We start from the raw sequence: 15,370 nt of genomic DNA, 5'->3' as shown, positions 1-15,370 counted from the left end.
GTCCCACCCAGTCTGCCATAACCACCGCAGCCACCCCCACCCTACGCCATGCCCTGGCAACCAACGATACATAAGTGAGTTTTGGGTTGCAGTTTGGGCACTCGGTCTCTAAAAGGTTCGCCATCACTGGTCTAGCCTCTTCTTAAAAATCTCCAGTGAAGGAGTGGCTATGATTTCTGAAGGCAAGCTATTCCACTGGTTAAGTGTCCTCATTGACAGGAAGTTTCTCCTTAATTCCAGGTTGCTTCTCTTTGATCAGTTTCCAACCATTGTTTCTTATCTTGCCCTCTGGTGGTTTGGTGAATAATGTGACCCTTTTCTGGGTGCCAGCCCCTCAAATATTGGAACACTACTATCATGTCTCCCCTATTTCTTTAGCCAAACCCAAGTCCTGCAGCCGTTCTTCGTATGTTTTAAGTCTCCAGGCCTTTGATCATCTTAGTTGCTCTTCTCTGAATTTTTTTCCAAATTCTCAACATCTTTTTTGTGATGTGGTGACCAAAATTGGTTGCTGTATTCCAGGGGTGGTCTGACTAGGGTTTTATAAAGCAGTACTAATAGCTCTTGTTACCTTGATTCTATGCCTCTATTTATACAACCCAGGATTGTATTAGCTTTTTTGGCTGCTGCTGCAGGTGAAAAATATGTTTGTGCTTTGAACATTCTACCCCAGGATTGTTAGGAAGGCAATTTCTGATTTGCTGAGTAATCCTAAAACATCAGTGTTGGAGCTCTTTGCTCAATTGAGAAAAGCAGTAATCTCCTCAAAGGGGGGGGGGGGGCTTCAATCATTATCTTCTATATTCTGCAAAACTGAGGATAGTGCTTGGAGGACAGGAAAGGAAAAAAAGGAGGAACAAGGAAGGGTAGTTGGTAGATGACTAAGAACTCTTTAGCCAAGAGATGAGGGGAACTTTGAGATCCTGGGGCAGTCTATAATACACATTTCTTATTAGGGAAGAAGGGACCTGCCAGAGTGAAGATGAAATGATTTCCCAGTTTGTAATAGGGAATGATCCTCAGTCCTGAGTTTTATATTTTTAACACTTTCACAAAGTTATCTGAGCACACTAACTCCCATTTATTTCTTAGTTACGTTGTTTACTCGTAATCCTGACAATGTTCCATTAAATTGCCTTCCTTACTGCTCTAGTCTAGGCAGTATTACAGTGTCCTGTAACAGGTGAATTCAATGGTATGCAGATATAAAAACAAATACCAGAGCTCTACATGTATATTTTATTTATTTATTGGAAGAGAATGTAAACATAGAGTAGTAATTCTTGACTGTGATGTCCCAGTAGTAGGATAATTTCGATTCCAGGTATCTTGTTTAAAGACCAAAAACAAAAGACAATGCAATTGCTCTTCCAACAGTAATTACAGAGAACAAAAATGATTTCTTATTCAAATGTTTCAAAGAAATAAACACAACATTGAAACAAGAAATAATTTAATTACCAAAACAAACAAACCAAAACAGCACGTTAAGTACAAACTCAAAAATTGTTAAGAGTAGGCCACTGAATTCAGTGTCTCTTAAATTAACTAAACCAACTTTACATCATTACTCAAAGCACAGATCCAACCTAATGTGCAAGATATTATTTTAACATTGCTTAAAGATGTTACAGTCTTTAAAGAAAACACTCAAGATATCTTAGGCTTTTGTGAAAATGTTGTCCATATACTTTCTCAGAAGAGGAAGGCTGTTTGTTTTTAATAAAGTGTTCTGCAAAGAATTGTATTTCCAGCACAGCAATGAAAAAGCAACACTGGACATTTACTTAGCCAAAGAGAGTCGGCCAATTTTGGACAGGCAATATTGAAGAAATGCCGAGGCTGGCAGTAGAACAGCTCAAAACTGATTTCCACAGTTGGCCAGACTAGAGATGAACAAGGGCCCTCAAGAAGGGAAAGTTTTTCAGACAAGGAAGGATGCTTAAGGCAAAGAAAAAATAAAAGTCAAGATTAGTTCTGATTGACCCAAAGTCTTGAATTCTCTTTTCCCCGCCCCATTGATTCTTCCTTTCGTAAGGTACACTTTTCCACCAGCAGATACTTATAAGTACTGTAGTCAAGATTATATATTTAGCAAAATTAGATCTGGGATACTTTGATATTCAAGAGCACTGCTAGATTTTGGTTGGCAGTTAGCTTCATGGATTTATAACACAAAAGCTGCAAAAGCTTTTTATTATAACACTAACATATAAGATGCAGGAAAAAATTAGCTGAACTAAAAATGCTTCTCATCTGGCAAATTTTTAATGATCTTGGGTCAGATTAATCTGAAAACCAGGATAACTACCAAGATTTATTTTCAAGATACCAAAGAAAACTTCTAGTAAACTGCTTGCTGATCTGTTCCCTACTGTTTTTTTTAAAAAGTGCAAAGATCTTTTTATTTCTACAGCATCAAATTGCACATAATATGGATGTCTATAGGGAACATTTAACAGGGAAAAGCTTTCTCCTGATTGTGGCACAAAGGAACATCAGCATCCAAGTGAACAACGCCTTCTTTAATCAAATAATGTTTACAAAACATTACTCAATTTCCAGTAAGAGCCAGACAAATTTTCTCTAAAAAAATAGAATTGTTTTGTCCCTCAAGACAAAACAGTTCTGAGATTCTTAGCTCCATGTACACTGCAACTTCTTGTGACAGAAATTAATTTTTAACAAGTAATTTCATGCTACTCTCAAGGCAGGGTTATGCATTGTGCTTCCGATATTTTGTACATCAATGTTCATAGCATTCTACAGAATAACTAATAAAAAAGGATTCTTGCCATGTGAGAAGCCTACTGTACACAACACAAACAAGAAATGCATCACAGCAGGTGGAAAATATGAGGTGAAGTTGACTTGGACCTAATTGTGCTGCCAGTTTCTTTTCTTGTTCTGTAAGGATTTTAGTTTTATGCTGTTCAGTTATTTTGCTGCTGGTTTATAGTGGATTGTTATCTTTAATTTTGTTAGGTTTTGTCCAGTTACTCTTGACGCGTTTGAAAAAAGACTTCAAAAACATATATTCAAATTTACCTATCACTGACTTTACCTTACTTATATCCAGCAGTTGATGTGTGTAAATAACAGCAGAGACGTGTAATATTACAACTCCTACCCAATCTGTTATCCAGAGGAGTTAACGTATCAATGAACGAACCCACAACACAGAATTTTGCCCAGTCCTTTTCGGGGAAGACTCTATCGCTGTTCATCTCTTGCACTTTCATCTGTCGTTATATTGCTCATATGTGTACACTGCTCATACAGTTGCATAAATACCTGTTCAATGCCTGAAGTGGCTTTTTGTGGAAGTTGTGCTAGTCTTTAATAAAGTAAGTTTGCAAGATCTGAAAGTGGAATTTTGAAGATCAAACAAAATCACACACAGGCAGAAGGGAAGAAAAGCAGATGATGCCTATACAAAGGGAGTTAGCCAATGGAGGTTTTCTTTGCTGACAGGCATACCAAGTTTTGCCTGCGACTCATACGTTCTTCACTTATTTGAAGAAGCCTTTTACATTCAGAGCTTATTTTTCTACTTCACAGATGCTTAGCCAAGTGCTCCTTCCTCCTCACTAATCTTACTTTACTATGAAATCTGTCCTGAGGATATTTACATCTAAAGGAGGCTCAGATATTTGATAAGAAATAAATACCTTAGTTTATGCAGTACTATGCTCTAGCTTGCATCCCCTGCAAATATCTATGTGTCAGGCAATACATTCTCCCTTATTCCAAGTAAAAAATCTCAAAGTACATCCCAATGTGGGTATCCTATATGCCCAATGTGGGCATAAACTATGTCAATGGAAGGAGTGGAGTGGAAAAGGCAGAGAACCTGTTCTCATTGATCTAGCCCTCTCAATTTGAATTCCACTTGAACTCTTTTTTGATCTTTCCCTGTTGCCAAACCAGTGGACATAAATTATTCTAATGAGCAAATTCATGCAGGAAGCGCATGAAGATGTGCACACATGAAGACAGCTTCTCTCTGGAATATCTGACCTTTGGCTCCCTTCTACAACCTGGAACAAATAGATAAGCGCCACTTGCCCTGATTCCAGTACATTCACTTAATATTTAGCCCAAAGTAATAGGAGTGTAGTGGTCAAAACAAAGCTCCTCATTAGTAATTTTGCAAGTCACAGTCAATAGGTGCCTTTGAAACTGGTTCAGATACACTCTGACAGAATTTTAATTTCTCTAATAGAAATTACTGGGAAAGATTTTCCCAGTAACAATACTTTACAAATTTGCACAGAAGTAAAGGGTGGTATCAACGAAACATCTGTACTAGACTGGGCATTTGTTCTATAATAATGTACCGGGAAAAGACAGTGTGGGATATAGTACTCTAGAGACTGAATAAAATAATAAAAAGTACTTGAAAATACAGAGTGCAACAAAGAATGGCTTAAGCTCTAATTTGGTGAACAAGAACCTGTAGTTCCTTATTTTCCTCCTCCTGGTAAAGTGAAGCAGGGAAGAAAACGCAGAATAAGATTGAGTAAAGAATGCAAAGACAAACTGAAATTAAAAATAAAACAAATACAGTGATAGACAACCTGTATTCCACATGTGGCCCCTACATTTCTTCTTCAGAAACTGCCAAGAAATTCATATTTATTTCTAAGAAGGGAAGGGAAAGCAAAGACATTTAGTGCCCATCCCCAATCCCAGGAATTAATTAGCCCCACAGAAGCCAAACTTCCATCAATAACATTATTTTGCCCACTGCCATTTTAGCATTTCTTTTAATAAAGTGAAGTTCTTAGGCCCATAAATATTGTCTTACAAAGATGGCAGGTAATCTAGACAAAGAGTGGGCGAGAAATTAATGTTTGGCTAGGTCTAAAAGCAGACGGAACCCTCTAGATCCAGAAACCTCAAGCTATTGTCTAAGACAGGATACTGCCCCTGACACTGCCCTGGCAAACCCACTTGGGTCCCTTATCTCAGAGCAAGCATGAAAGCCTCATTCTGAGAGCCTACTGGGATGATTCAGTGATTGTTCTGACAGCAGGAGCTGCCTCTGGAACGGTTGGAGGAGAATGATAAAAGGAAGTTGTGTGGTTCCTCTGCTGTTCCCGAAGGTAAGGTGGGATGGATGAGCTTTTGATATGCAGGATCCTGGTGTCCATTACTTCAGTGTCTATCTGCATCATAACTTCATAGTCTTGCCCGTTAATGATTTTCTCTAGAAAAAGAAAAGAAGAAGGAAGAATTAATCAGAAATAAATGTCTTGGGAATGTAAGAGGAAAAAAAATAACCCATGGTCAACTATAGGATAGAGATATGTATCAACCAATGACTTCATAGAAGCAATGCTACCTGTAATTTATTTAGAAAAATGGCAGAGAAACAAAAGCACGAAACAGATTTAGGACAATAAGCCTACCTCTAAAAGAAGAGTCCAAATACTTTAAAACAGACATGTCAAACACAAGGCCCGGGGGCCAGATCCGGCCCGCGAAGTGGTTTCATGTGGCCCGCGAAGCCATCCTGGAAACAGCGAGGGAACGGCCCCCACTGCCTTGGCCCTGGCCCAGAGACCCTCCTTCTGCCAGAGACCCTCAGATCTATCCCACTCCTGCCCGGGCCCCCATAGGCCCCCTTGATGCGAATGATGTAGAGCTGGCCATGCCCACCCAGTAGGCCATACGCACTCTAGCCATGCCCACCCAGTAGGCCACGCCCACCCAGGCCATACCCACCCGGCCCCCTGAGGGCAACCGCAATGCTGATGTGGCCCTCAATGAAATTGAATTTGACACCCCTGCTTTAAAACATCCTTCTTATAATAAAGGCTTCACGCTTTCAGATTTACTTATATTATTATTAATCTTCTTTTGAAGGATGCTCAGCAAATGCTGATGGTTTAAGCAGTATCTAAAAGTCTGAGAATGACACAAGTATTATTGTAATATGGTCTCGAGCAAAGTATTTTTGAAAGCTGAATTTGCAAGATTGAATACTTTTAATTTTCAGTTGTTTTGATAATTTTATGGTTGTAACTTCTAATACTTCAGTAACTATGGAAAAGCTTTTGCCAGCTTATTCCATGGTTAAGCCCCAATATTTTTCAATCTTTTCAGTTCCTTTTTGAGATACCCTACTGCCACTTGGTATTATCAATCTACAAGCAACATCTTTTTTCAGCTACTGTAATGTTTGATGTATTGCAGTATAATTGAATTTGGAAGTCTCCTAACGTTTTTACATGATCATTCTGAGTCATTTTATCAATGTTGTCAGCATACCTACACTTTCACATATCGTCAAATTCATACCTTTTAGATACATTCCAGTATATTATTTCTGCCACACATTTATTTTATAATTCAACAGGACAACTTTGCTACATCTACTTATTGAGTGGTTAAACAGCTTTATTTTTTCCTTGCATAAGATACATTTGAAGTTGCTTCCAATTTTTCAAGCTTTTGTTTTTATGTTATTTTTTTGCTAGTGTCTATTCTTGAGCTGCAAATTATTAGTATTACTGTTCCATTCCTGATGGATGCAAAATAAAGCCACTGCTTTGTATTTCTTTTGACTGTGCAAAGCTTTTATCTTTCCAATTTTTTATTCACTGTTTTAACTGTTTTGATTTTTGCATGCTGCCCTTGATGCTGTCACAATCAAACAATTTTCCTTGAACACATCAATTATCATTTTCTCTTTCCCTGATTTTAGGTAATCATTTAAATGTTTGATGTCATCCTCCGTTGCTTGTTTCTACAACCACAACAAACCAATTTTCCTTGGTACAAATGCCACACTCTTTGGATGTAGCACATACTGTACTGTTGTTAAGTTTTCAGATCTTGCGATACAAAGCATTTAGTTTGGCTTGTATTCAGTCTTGCTGCTGGGCAACATATTACACTAACAGCATATATTACTGGCTTTGAATACATTAGCACCTGTAAGGACCCGCTTCAAAACCTCTACCCAAGAAAGCAGAACTCTTGGAATGGCAATCATCCCAAAAGGAACTTTTATTAGGAGACATTGACAGCAGGCATAGAAGGCAGGGTCTGAGGGTTTCCCACTCAGATCAATATGTTAAAGGAACAAAAAGCAAGCCCCACTCCAACAGTTCATCTGGTCAGTTCAAACTGGCCAATCCCCAGGTGTTAAGTCTGCTGTGGGAATGGGGCTGATAAAACTCCGTTCCCAAGGCTGTGAAAAACGTTGGGTCTTTGCACCTTCTCTTCTGCAGCGAGAGATAAGCCAGATGGCCAGAGGCACATTCCTTTCTCACCCCAGGTTGGCATCAAGGGGAGAACAGTTCAAAGGCATACATTTATCCAATCGAAATTCCATGTTGATGTCATCACTAAAGATCTAATGCATATTTAAAAGAAGTTGTATTTTCCTTCATTATTCCAAATCATTTCTGTGGTGCAAAAGTGATTCCCCCCCCCATTTTGTTTGGGTAAGTCCTAGCATGATGGCATTTTAATCAAAATTATCATCAGTGGACGCAGAACAATATAAAAAGCAACAGAGACAAAAATATAATCATAATACAGAATAACAAAATAACAGAATAGGGATAACTGTTCTGTCAGAAAATTTCTCCTTAACTGTAGATTGGATCTCAATAAATTTCCATCTGTTACTTCTTGTCATGCCCTCAAATGCTTTGGAGAATAGGATGACTCCCTCTTTACTACCGCAGCCCATCAAATATTGCAAGACTGTTATCATGTTACCCCATAGTCTAGGGATAGGCAACCTTGGCTCTTTTATGACTCGTGGACTTCAACTCCCAGAATTTCTGAGCCAGCCATGCTGAGGGAAAAGGGAAAGATTTCCAAGCTGAGCCATGCTGGCTCAGGAATTCTGGGAGTTGAAGTCCACAAGTCATAAAAGAGCCAAGGTTGCCTACCCCTACCCTAGTCCTTCTCTTTGTTAAACTAGACATACCCAATTCCTGCAACTGTTCATTGTATATTTTAGCCTCCACGGCCCTTGTAATCTTTGTTGCTCTTTTCTGCACTCTTTCTAGAGTCTCAACATTTTTTTGTATTATGGTGACCAGAACTGGATGCAGTATTCCAAGTGTGGTCTTATCAAAGCAGTTAAAGTGGTACTAATACTTCAGGTTAATAAAGAGGGACTTTGATCCCACTGCTGATGTAGCCTAGGACTGCACTGGCTTTTGGGGCAGCATTAATGAGGGCCCTATTTCTGATGACACTTGCTTACCTAAACTCAACGGGCATCCATTTTCAATTAAAGAGAAAGCATTTAAACTGTATCCTAGCTTGATGATTTCCCCATAAGGGTTTAGAAATGAAAGCTAAGGCTGGTTTTGTAATTCTCAATTTTATCCCTGTTTAGTGACCAACTACTATTAAACAGCTGGAAGGTCTTCCCTACACTTTATACCAAAATAATGGAAACCATGCAATCTGGAATTTCCCCCCAAATGACCTCATTTCCTCATTCTTTTGTCTGCTGTGTTCCAGGATGATTAGGTAAAAGGTAAAGGTTCCCCTGCACATGCGTGCTAGTTGTTTCCAACTCTAGGGGCCGGTGCTCATCTCTAAGCTTGTAAGCCGCCCTGAGTCTTCGGAGAAGGGCGGGATATAAATGGAATTAAAATAAAAATTAAATTAAATTAAATTAAAATAAATAAATAAATAAATAAATAAATCTCCGTTTCAAAGCCGAAGAGCCAGCGCTTGTCCAGGACGTCTCCGTGGTCATGTGGCCGGCATGACTAGACGCCAAAGGCGCACGGAACGCTGTTACCTTCCCACCGTAGTGGTCCCTATTTTTCTACTTGCATTTTCACGTGCTTTCGAACTGCTAGGTTGGCAGAAGCTGAGACGAGTAACAGGCGCTCACTCTGTTACACGGCACTCGGGATTCGACCTGCCAAAGTGCCGACCTTCTGATTGACAAGCTCAGCGTCCTAACCCACTGAGCCACCGCGTCCCTTTGTCACCTCATACAGGACATTAATAGCTAAAAGGTTACCTGCTCTTTTTGCTTTTCTTTCCCTTTGGGGAAAGTATGGCACAAATGAAGGAAGTTTAGAATAGAATAGAAGCTGGAAGGGATCTTGGAGGTCTTCCTAGTCCAGCCCCCTGCTCAAGCAGGAGGACCTATACCATCCCAGACAAGTGACTCTCCAGCCTCTTCTTAAAAATCTTCAGTGATGGAGCACCCACGATTTCTGGAGGCAAACTATTCCACTGGTTAATTGTTGACACTGTCAGGAAGCTTCTCCTTAAGCTGGGAGGACCTTCAGGAACCAGTTGTCTTGTACTTTACATAATCTTGAGTGGGTATTTATGGTTCAGGTTCAGCCAATTACTTGATGAAACAACAACAAAGTTGGAAGGGACCTTGGAGGTCATCTAGTCCAACCCCCTGCTCAGGCAGGAAACACTATACCATTTCAGACAAATGGCTGTCCAGTCTCTTCTTAAAAACGTCCAGTGTTGGAGCATTCACAGCTTCTGGACGCAGGTTGTTCCACGGATTAATTGTTCTAACTACCAGGAAGTTTCTCCTTCGTTCTATGTTGCTTCTCTCTTTGGTTAGTTTCCATCCAAGATTGATAGCAGTTAAAAATGGTGTGTCCTTTTGGGAAGTATATCATATTGGGCGTGATGATGTATGCCTTGACTGTATTCCATTTGACTAATGTAACACATTTACGTAGGGCTGCCTTTAGAAGCATTTGGAAACCTAAGATAATTCAGTTGAGGCCAGACAACTGAACAGATTCCTTTCCAGGGAACAGCTGATTTCTTAATCTGAGGAGCTTTGATGTTTTTGGTGCATTTCTGAGCACAATGCTAGTGAAGTTATATTATATACAAAGTCCTAAATAATTTGCAATCAGAAGGCTCACATGGCCCCAAATGAACTTGGCCTTGAGCGAGGCCCCCCTTTTTTATCCCACATAATCACAGGGAATATGAAAAAAAACAAGAGGGTTTTTTGGATACACTATCTCTGTATCTCTCTGCTAATGAAGGCCAGATGAGTATTCTCTGTGGCAACTTTTTTTCTTGCAGACAAAGACAGTTTTCTTTTAACTTTGGCATTTAAGTTGGTTTATTTATGAAATAAGCTTTTACTGGTTGGGTGCTATTTAGTCTTTAACACATTTACAGTTTGCTGTGTATTAGATTTATCTTTTACGACGCATATTTAACTGCTGTTAGTCATTTTGAACACCACGTCTGGCAGAAAAATGGGCAAAATTGCAATAGGAACTATTTCAACTCCTACCCCCTTTCTTGGTTTGGAAGCTATAATTAAAACCACCTCGTTTAATTAAGGTATAAGATTATGTAGGATTCCCCTGAATAATCTTCTTCATTAAGACTAATGAAGCTTGTCTGAAGCTATTCCCTTAAGATAGGCAATCAAGCTTTCTTCTTCCCCCTTAACATTTTTGCATACATGCCAGCTGGCCTTCAAACTTGCACCCTCCCAGTACCTCTCAGTAGGTGGCCAGCTTCCTACGTTCGTGAGAGGTTCACTCCAAAGAATTTTGCAGACCGAACTGCCCCTGGTTATTTTTGTTATTTCTGAATGAGTTAAACGTCTGTAGTGAAGCAGTACTCTTCACTGGTATCTAGAAAAGTTTGATTCTCTTTAGTGAGAATTTAATAGCACCATGAGCAAGGATGTAGTAAAACAGAAAATATACCCCTAAGACAGGGGTCTTCAAACTCGGCCCTTTTATGATTCATGGACTTCAGTTCCCAGAATTCCTCAGCCAGGCATGCTGGCTGAGGAATTCTGGGAGCTGAAGTCCATGAGTCATAAAAGGGCCGAGTTTGAAGACCCCTGCCCTAAGAGAAGGAAATGCCACCCTGAGCATGCCTAGTCTGAAACTTTACCATACCCCCACTCCTGCTGCAAACAAGTGTCTAAAGAATTCTGGGAACTGAAAACTACAAATCTTAAAAGTTGCTAAGATGGAAAAAACACAGATCCAAAGAATGATTTGCATCCTAAGGCATATGTGGAAGACCACAACTTGAAATGTAGGAAGACCACACAGCAAAAAGTATAAATTATTGAATAAGATGAAAGATAGAAGGGTATAGAGATGTACAAGAAATGGTGTTGCCCCCAAGTTTTATTTAAAAAAAATGAAAAGTTAATATGCTGCACTGCAAAGTATGTATCTTTGGCATCCTTCTTTACTACCGAGTATTCTTTTGGGACCCAAAAGCTTTCAAAGAAAATAAAACAGATATGCAGTTAAAATTCAGCATTGCTTTTGAAAGGGTGTCCATCTTTTTTTAAAAAAAAAAGAGTAAAAATATGAGGGATAGAAGAGAATGTCCTATGGAAGAGGGAGCCTCAGGGTGTGACAAAATTCCATTTCAATGTTGTCATTGTTCCACATTTGTTCACTGATTCAAAAAATTGGGGGCTTTGCCCTATACTGAGCCAGGTATTGGTCAATCTCATTTAGTAATTCTCTTTTATAGGACCTCTACTTCTCAATCCAATCTTTCCTCAGCCTTTTCGAACATTGCTTTCCACTTTCAAAGAATGAACACAGCTACAAAATGTCACTTCTCCCCTACATACGTAGAAAATGAGTTCAGTTTGGCCCTAAATTTCATCTCCATGACTAATTAAAATATTGAATCATGATGATTTAATAATCGTAACAAAATAGATGTTAAAATATAAGATTTAACATGAAACCCAAAGCAGATGTGTAATAATGTATTGCAGAAATAGGGAATGATCTGATCAAGAACTAGAGCGTTCCCCGGGCCTCTTTATAGAAACCCAATGACATCAATTGTGGGGATAGGAAGTCCACTCATTTGAAAGTACTTTGAAATACTGGCTTTCAGACAAAACAGGTCCTGAGGGGGATAGTGAAAGACAGCTTTGGTAAGGGCTTCATTTAAGATCTTCCAAGGTGCTTATGGAGACAAAGCAGATTAGGTGCCACTGGTAGCATCGAAATATCTTCCTTCAGGCAGGAGACATAGTAGCCATAATCTGTGCAAAATGTTGTCTTAGTCTTTATGACAAATGAAAACATTAATGATAAAATATGGGATACACATATAACTTAATTCATTGTGAAGTTCTTGGGGTTCTCCAAGATTATTTATTTACACACTTTTTATTACCTGACTAGGTAACATCTTCAGTGCTAGAAGGCATTGGGACTTGCTCTCTATTTATATATATATATATATATATATATAGTAGCTTGACCTGTCAATGTTGGTGAGGTTATTATTTTCTCCCTGGCAGTTCCTTGATTAGGCTGTTGCTTACTAATTGTTTGTTTGTTTGAGTTGTAGTTGATTGGGGGATTTTTTTTTACTAGATAATGAAATGTTTGCAAATAACCAAGCTCAGAGAGTACCAAGGACTCAACCCTGAGCTACACATACAGTATTCTCTTCTTCCACTGGTACTTTATTTATTGCTCTGTTCCAGGATAGATTTGGATTCCAAGTTAGACTCTTCACCAGCCATAGCTTAAACCACTTGTACAGATCATTAGAGGTCATGGAAGACAGTAGAAAGCAACTTGTTATACGTCTCCTCAAAAAGACTGAAAGATGCTTGACAGAGCAAACAGGATCGGAAGCAAAACTGCTGTCTTTTGAGATCTCTAGTGACAGAGCCATTTGAGTTCTGCTACCATAAGATAAATAAGAAGAGATAATGGTTAAGATCTTTTTTGCAGTACAGATTACTTTTCCTTCTTCTCTCTTTTGGTAACATCAGAGCATAGCTTAATTATATGAGATGTTAAAGGGAGGGCAATGCATAAACTGGTTACACTGCAGTTGGTTTCATTCTAGATGTTTTATTTGATATTTTGGTCTGCTGGTTATTATGACTCCCTTTTTTAAAGTAAACTAACAAAGGCACATTGCTGCAATATTTAAACTAAAGTGGCTTATTGATCAAATCCCATAAATATTCCAAGAGATCAAATTATAGGTCAATCTTTTGAGCAAAACACAAATGAAATAATGCTAACGATTAGAAAACATATCTGCACAATTCAGATAATGTGATTTCCTTGTCCTGAGACTCCTGGAATGTAAAATGTATTCCAAGGACGCTGCTTCACTTTGCTTTTTAAATCTAAGAAATATATTAGTGCTAAAAGTGGAAGGATTAATGACTGGGTAGTTTTTCAGCCAGATGGAGGGAGAGATCTGGGAAAAGAAAAAAATGATTCCTTGGACTTTTCTGGCCCTAAATGAGTGACATCAAAATGTCCTGGATTTTGCTATTGAATGTTTACAGCCCAACTTAAGGGTGCTCTAGGAGCAACACAGCGCCCCAGCCCCCCAGGTCAGAGTTGCAGTCCATAGGAATCATCCCCACAAAAAGAAAAGACCAGTCATATTTGTACAGTCCTATACTGTACAGAGTGGGCAAGAACACATTTTTTTAAAAAATCAGAATGAATTCACTGCATTCAGAAATAAAGAGACACAGAAGATGTAATTTCTAACCCTCCTAAGAAAAAACAACAACCAAAGGGTCTCCTGCCAAGTCACACAGGGTTTAGCTACTTTTGGCACTTTTATCCACAGCCCTGCTCTCTTCCAGTTCCAGAACCACCCTGGAAAAAAATATTTGGCTGAATGGGCAAATACGGCAGTGGGAGACTCAGTTTTCCTCAACACGTATCTAGAAATGCATGTTATGAGTTAGAAAGGGTTTTTATAACTTTACTTGATTATCTAGTTCATGTATCTCTATTGTGGACATCCTGATGATTATACCTGTGGATACCAAAGTGCCTTTTTAACAAAAATTTAAAAGGAAGCTCACACAATATCAATCTCCAGAATCCGTTTCATTTCCAAGAATCTCATAGGGCTTATTATAGAGTTTTTAGAATGAAGAAGAAGGGAAAAAAAAGAAAGTTTCAGGACAAGATTTATTTGTAAATAAATTGCCCAGGGCAAGACAAAAAGCAAATTAAGAATTGGTAATGAGCCTTTCTGTTAAGCTGGAGTTTTGTGAATAGGCACACACATCCTCATCTGCCGTGGCAAAGATTCTCTTGAGTACCCACAGATTGCTCTCAAATGTGTTGAGAGCATTTTAAAAAATGTTAAAGATTCCTGATACATTTATGATTTATTTAACCCAATCTGGACATTGCCTGATCTGGAATCCTTCCAATGGATCAGGACTTCAACTTTCAGGGTTCCCAGCCAGGATGGATACTGACCCTTCTGGTTAAGAATCCTGTGTATCACCAAGAGTTCCAGATTGGAGAAGGGTGATTTAACAGCATTAGCACTTTCTTTCCTCTTAATTATTTAGTTAACTTTGAAACCAGCTGGAGTGAAACTTCACTCTATCTGCAGGATATTTGTGTAGTATTACCCGGGTGCACATGACAGCTGTTCAATTACATAATGTTCAGTAAAAAGCTGGCCAAGAGCACACATTTTTTAAAAAAACATTTTAGTGCTGTGGGTTACTTATGCTGTTAATTGTTTTGCAGAATCACATACGTACATTAAGGACATTACTTCCCTCCTTCTTTTATCTAGATGTCCTGATTTATAAATAGGCCAGTAGTTGTTTATGCACTCTGAACGTACAAATACAGTGCAGATACCTCCCATTGGTGGTATGTGGATTAACCAATTAACCAAGTCATCGTTCTTGACTGAAGTCAATATTCATAAACTCACCTAGTGACAACCAATATAAAGGGAATATAATGTGAAGAACATGAATTGATTAACAAAATGAAAGGCATTCATTCATAGTTTTTTTTAAAAAAAATCCCATTTATATCCCGCCCTTCTCTGAAGACTCTTCAGAGGAGTTTAATGCCTCTTTAAAAGAAGGGGAGATGCCAGAAGTTCTTAAAAAGGAACTAATGTGACTACTCCCCACTAAGAAACCTTTTCAGAGATCTAACAAAACTGAACTAATTGTGGTTTTATCACTAAACTTCTCTTGGGGGGGAAGATTATTGAGAGGGTGATGTGGCTGCAGTTGCAAAGGACACTGAAGGATATAGATTACTGGATCCTTAGCTGTCTGGGTTCAAACTTGGTCATAGGAAAGAAACCACATTGGTAGCTCTAAGGGATATCCTATGGCACAGTCTGGATGGAAGTGGCATGTCCATCCTTATCATCTTAAGATATTTCAGTGACATTTCTGCGTAACACCATAATCAACTCTTCAGCGAGCTCCATGGTTTTCCGCGGAGCTTTGGGAGATGAAGCGTCAGAGACGGGGCCTAGCAAGCTGTTTGGAGGTCCAGCTGATCCGAATCCGACCGATTGCGACTAAGAACCTATATTAGGTCTTATCTCGCAGCGATAAGGGTGGCGAGGTCTA

General features: G+C 39.0%; 1 protein-coding gene across 1 annotated transcript in view; it reads right to left on the bottom strand.

The window, feature by feature from the left end:
• Positions 1 to 1,231: 1,231 nt before the first annotated feature.
• The window catches only part of ATF6 (activating transcription factor 6), a 91,929-nt gene continuing 77,790 nt past the window's right edge, over positions 1,232 to 15,370 (bottom strand). Inside the window, exon 16 of the mRNA XM_083359462.1 lies at positions 1,232 to 5,212. Within this exon, the coding sequence (XP_083215588.1) occupies positions 5,004 to 5,212 (209 nt within the window). The 3' untranslated portion in view covers positions 1,232 to 5,003. The remainder of the gene's footprint in view (positions 5,213 to 15,370) is intronic.

The sequence above is a fragment of the Vipera ursinii genome (genome assembly GCF_947247035.1).
Source record: "Vipera ursinii genome assembly, chromosome: 3".
NCBI classification, from domain to species: domain Eukaryota; kingdom Metazoa; phylum Chordata; class Lepidosauria; order Squamata; family Viperidae; genus Vipera; species Vipera ursinii.
The sequence above is the reverse complement of the archived record's forward strand: the minus strand, read 5'-3'. Positions and strand labels throughout refer to the sequence as shown.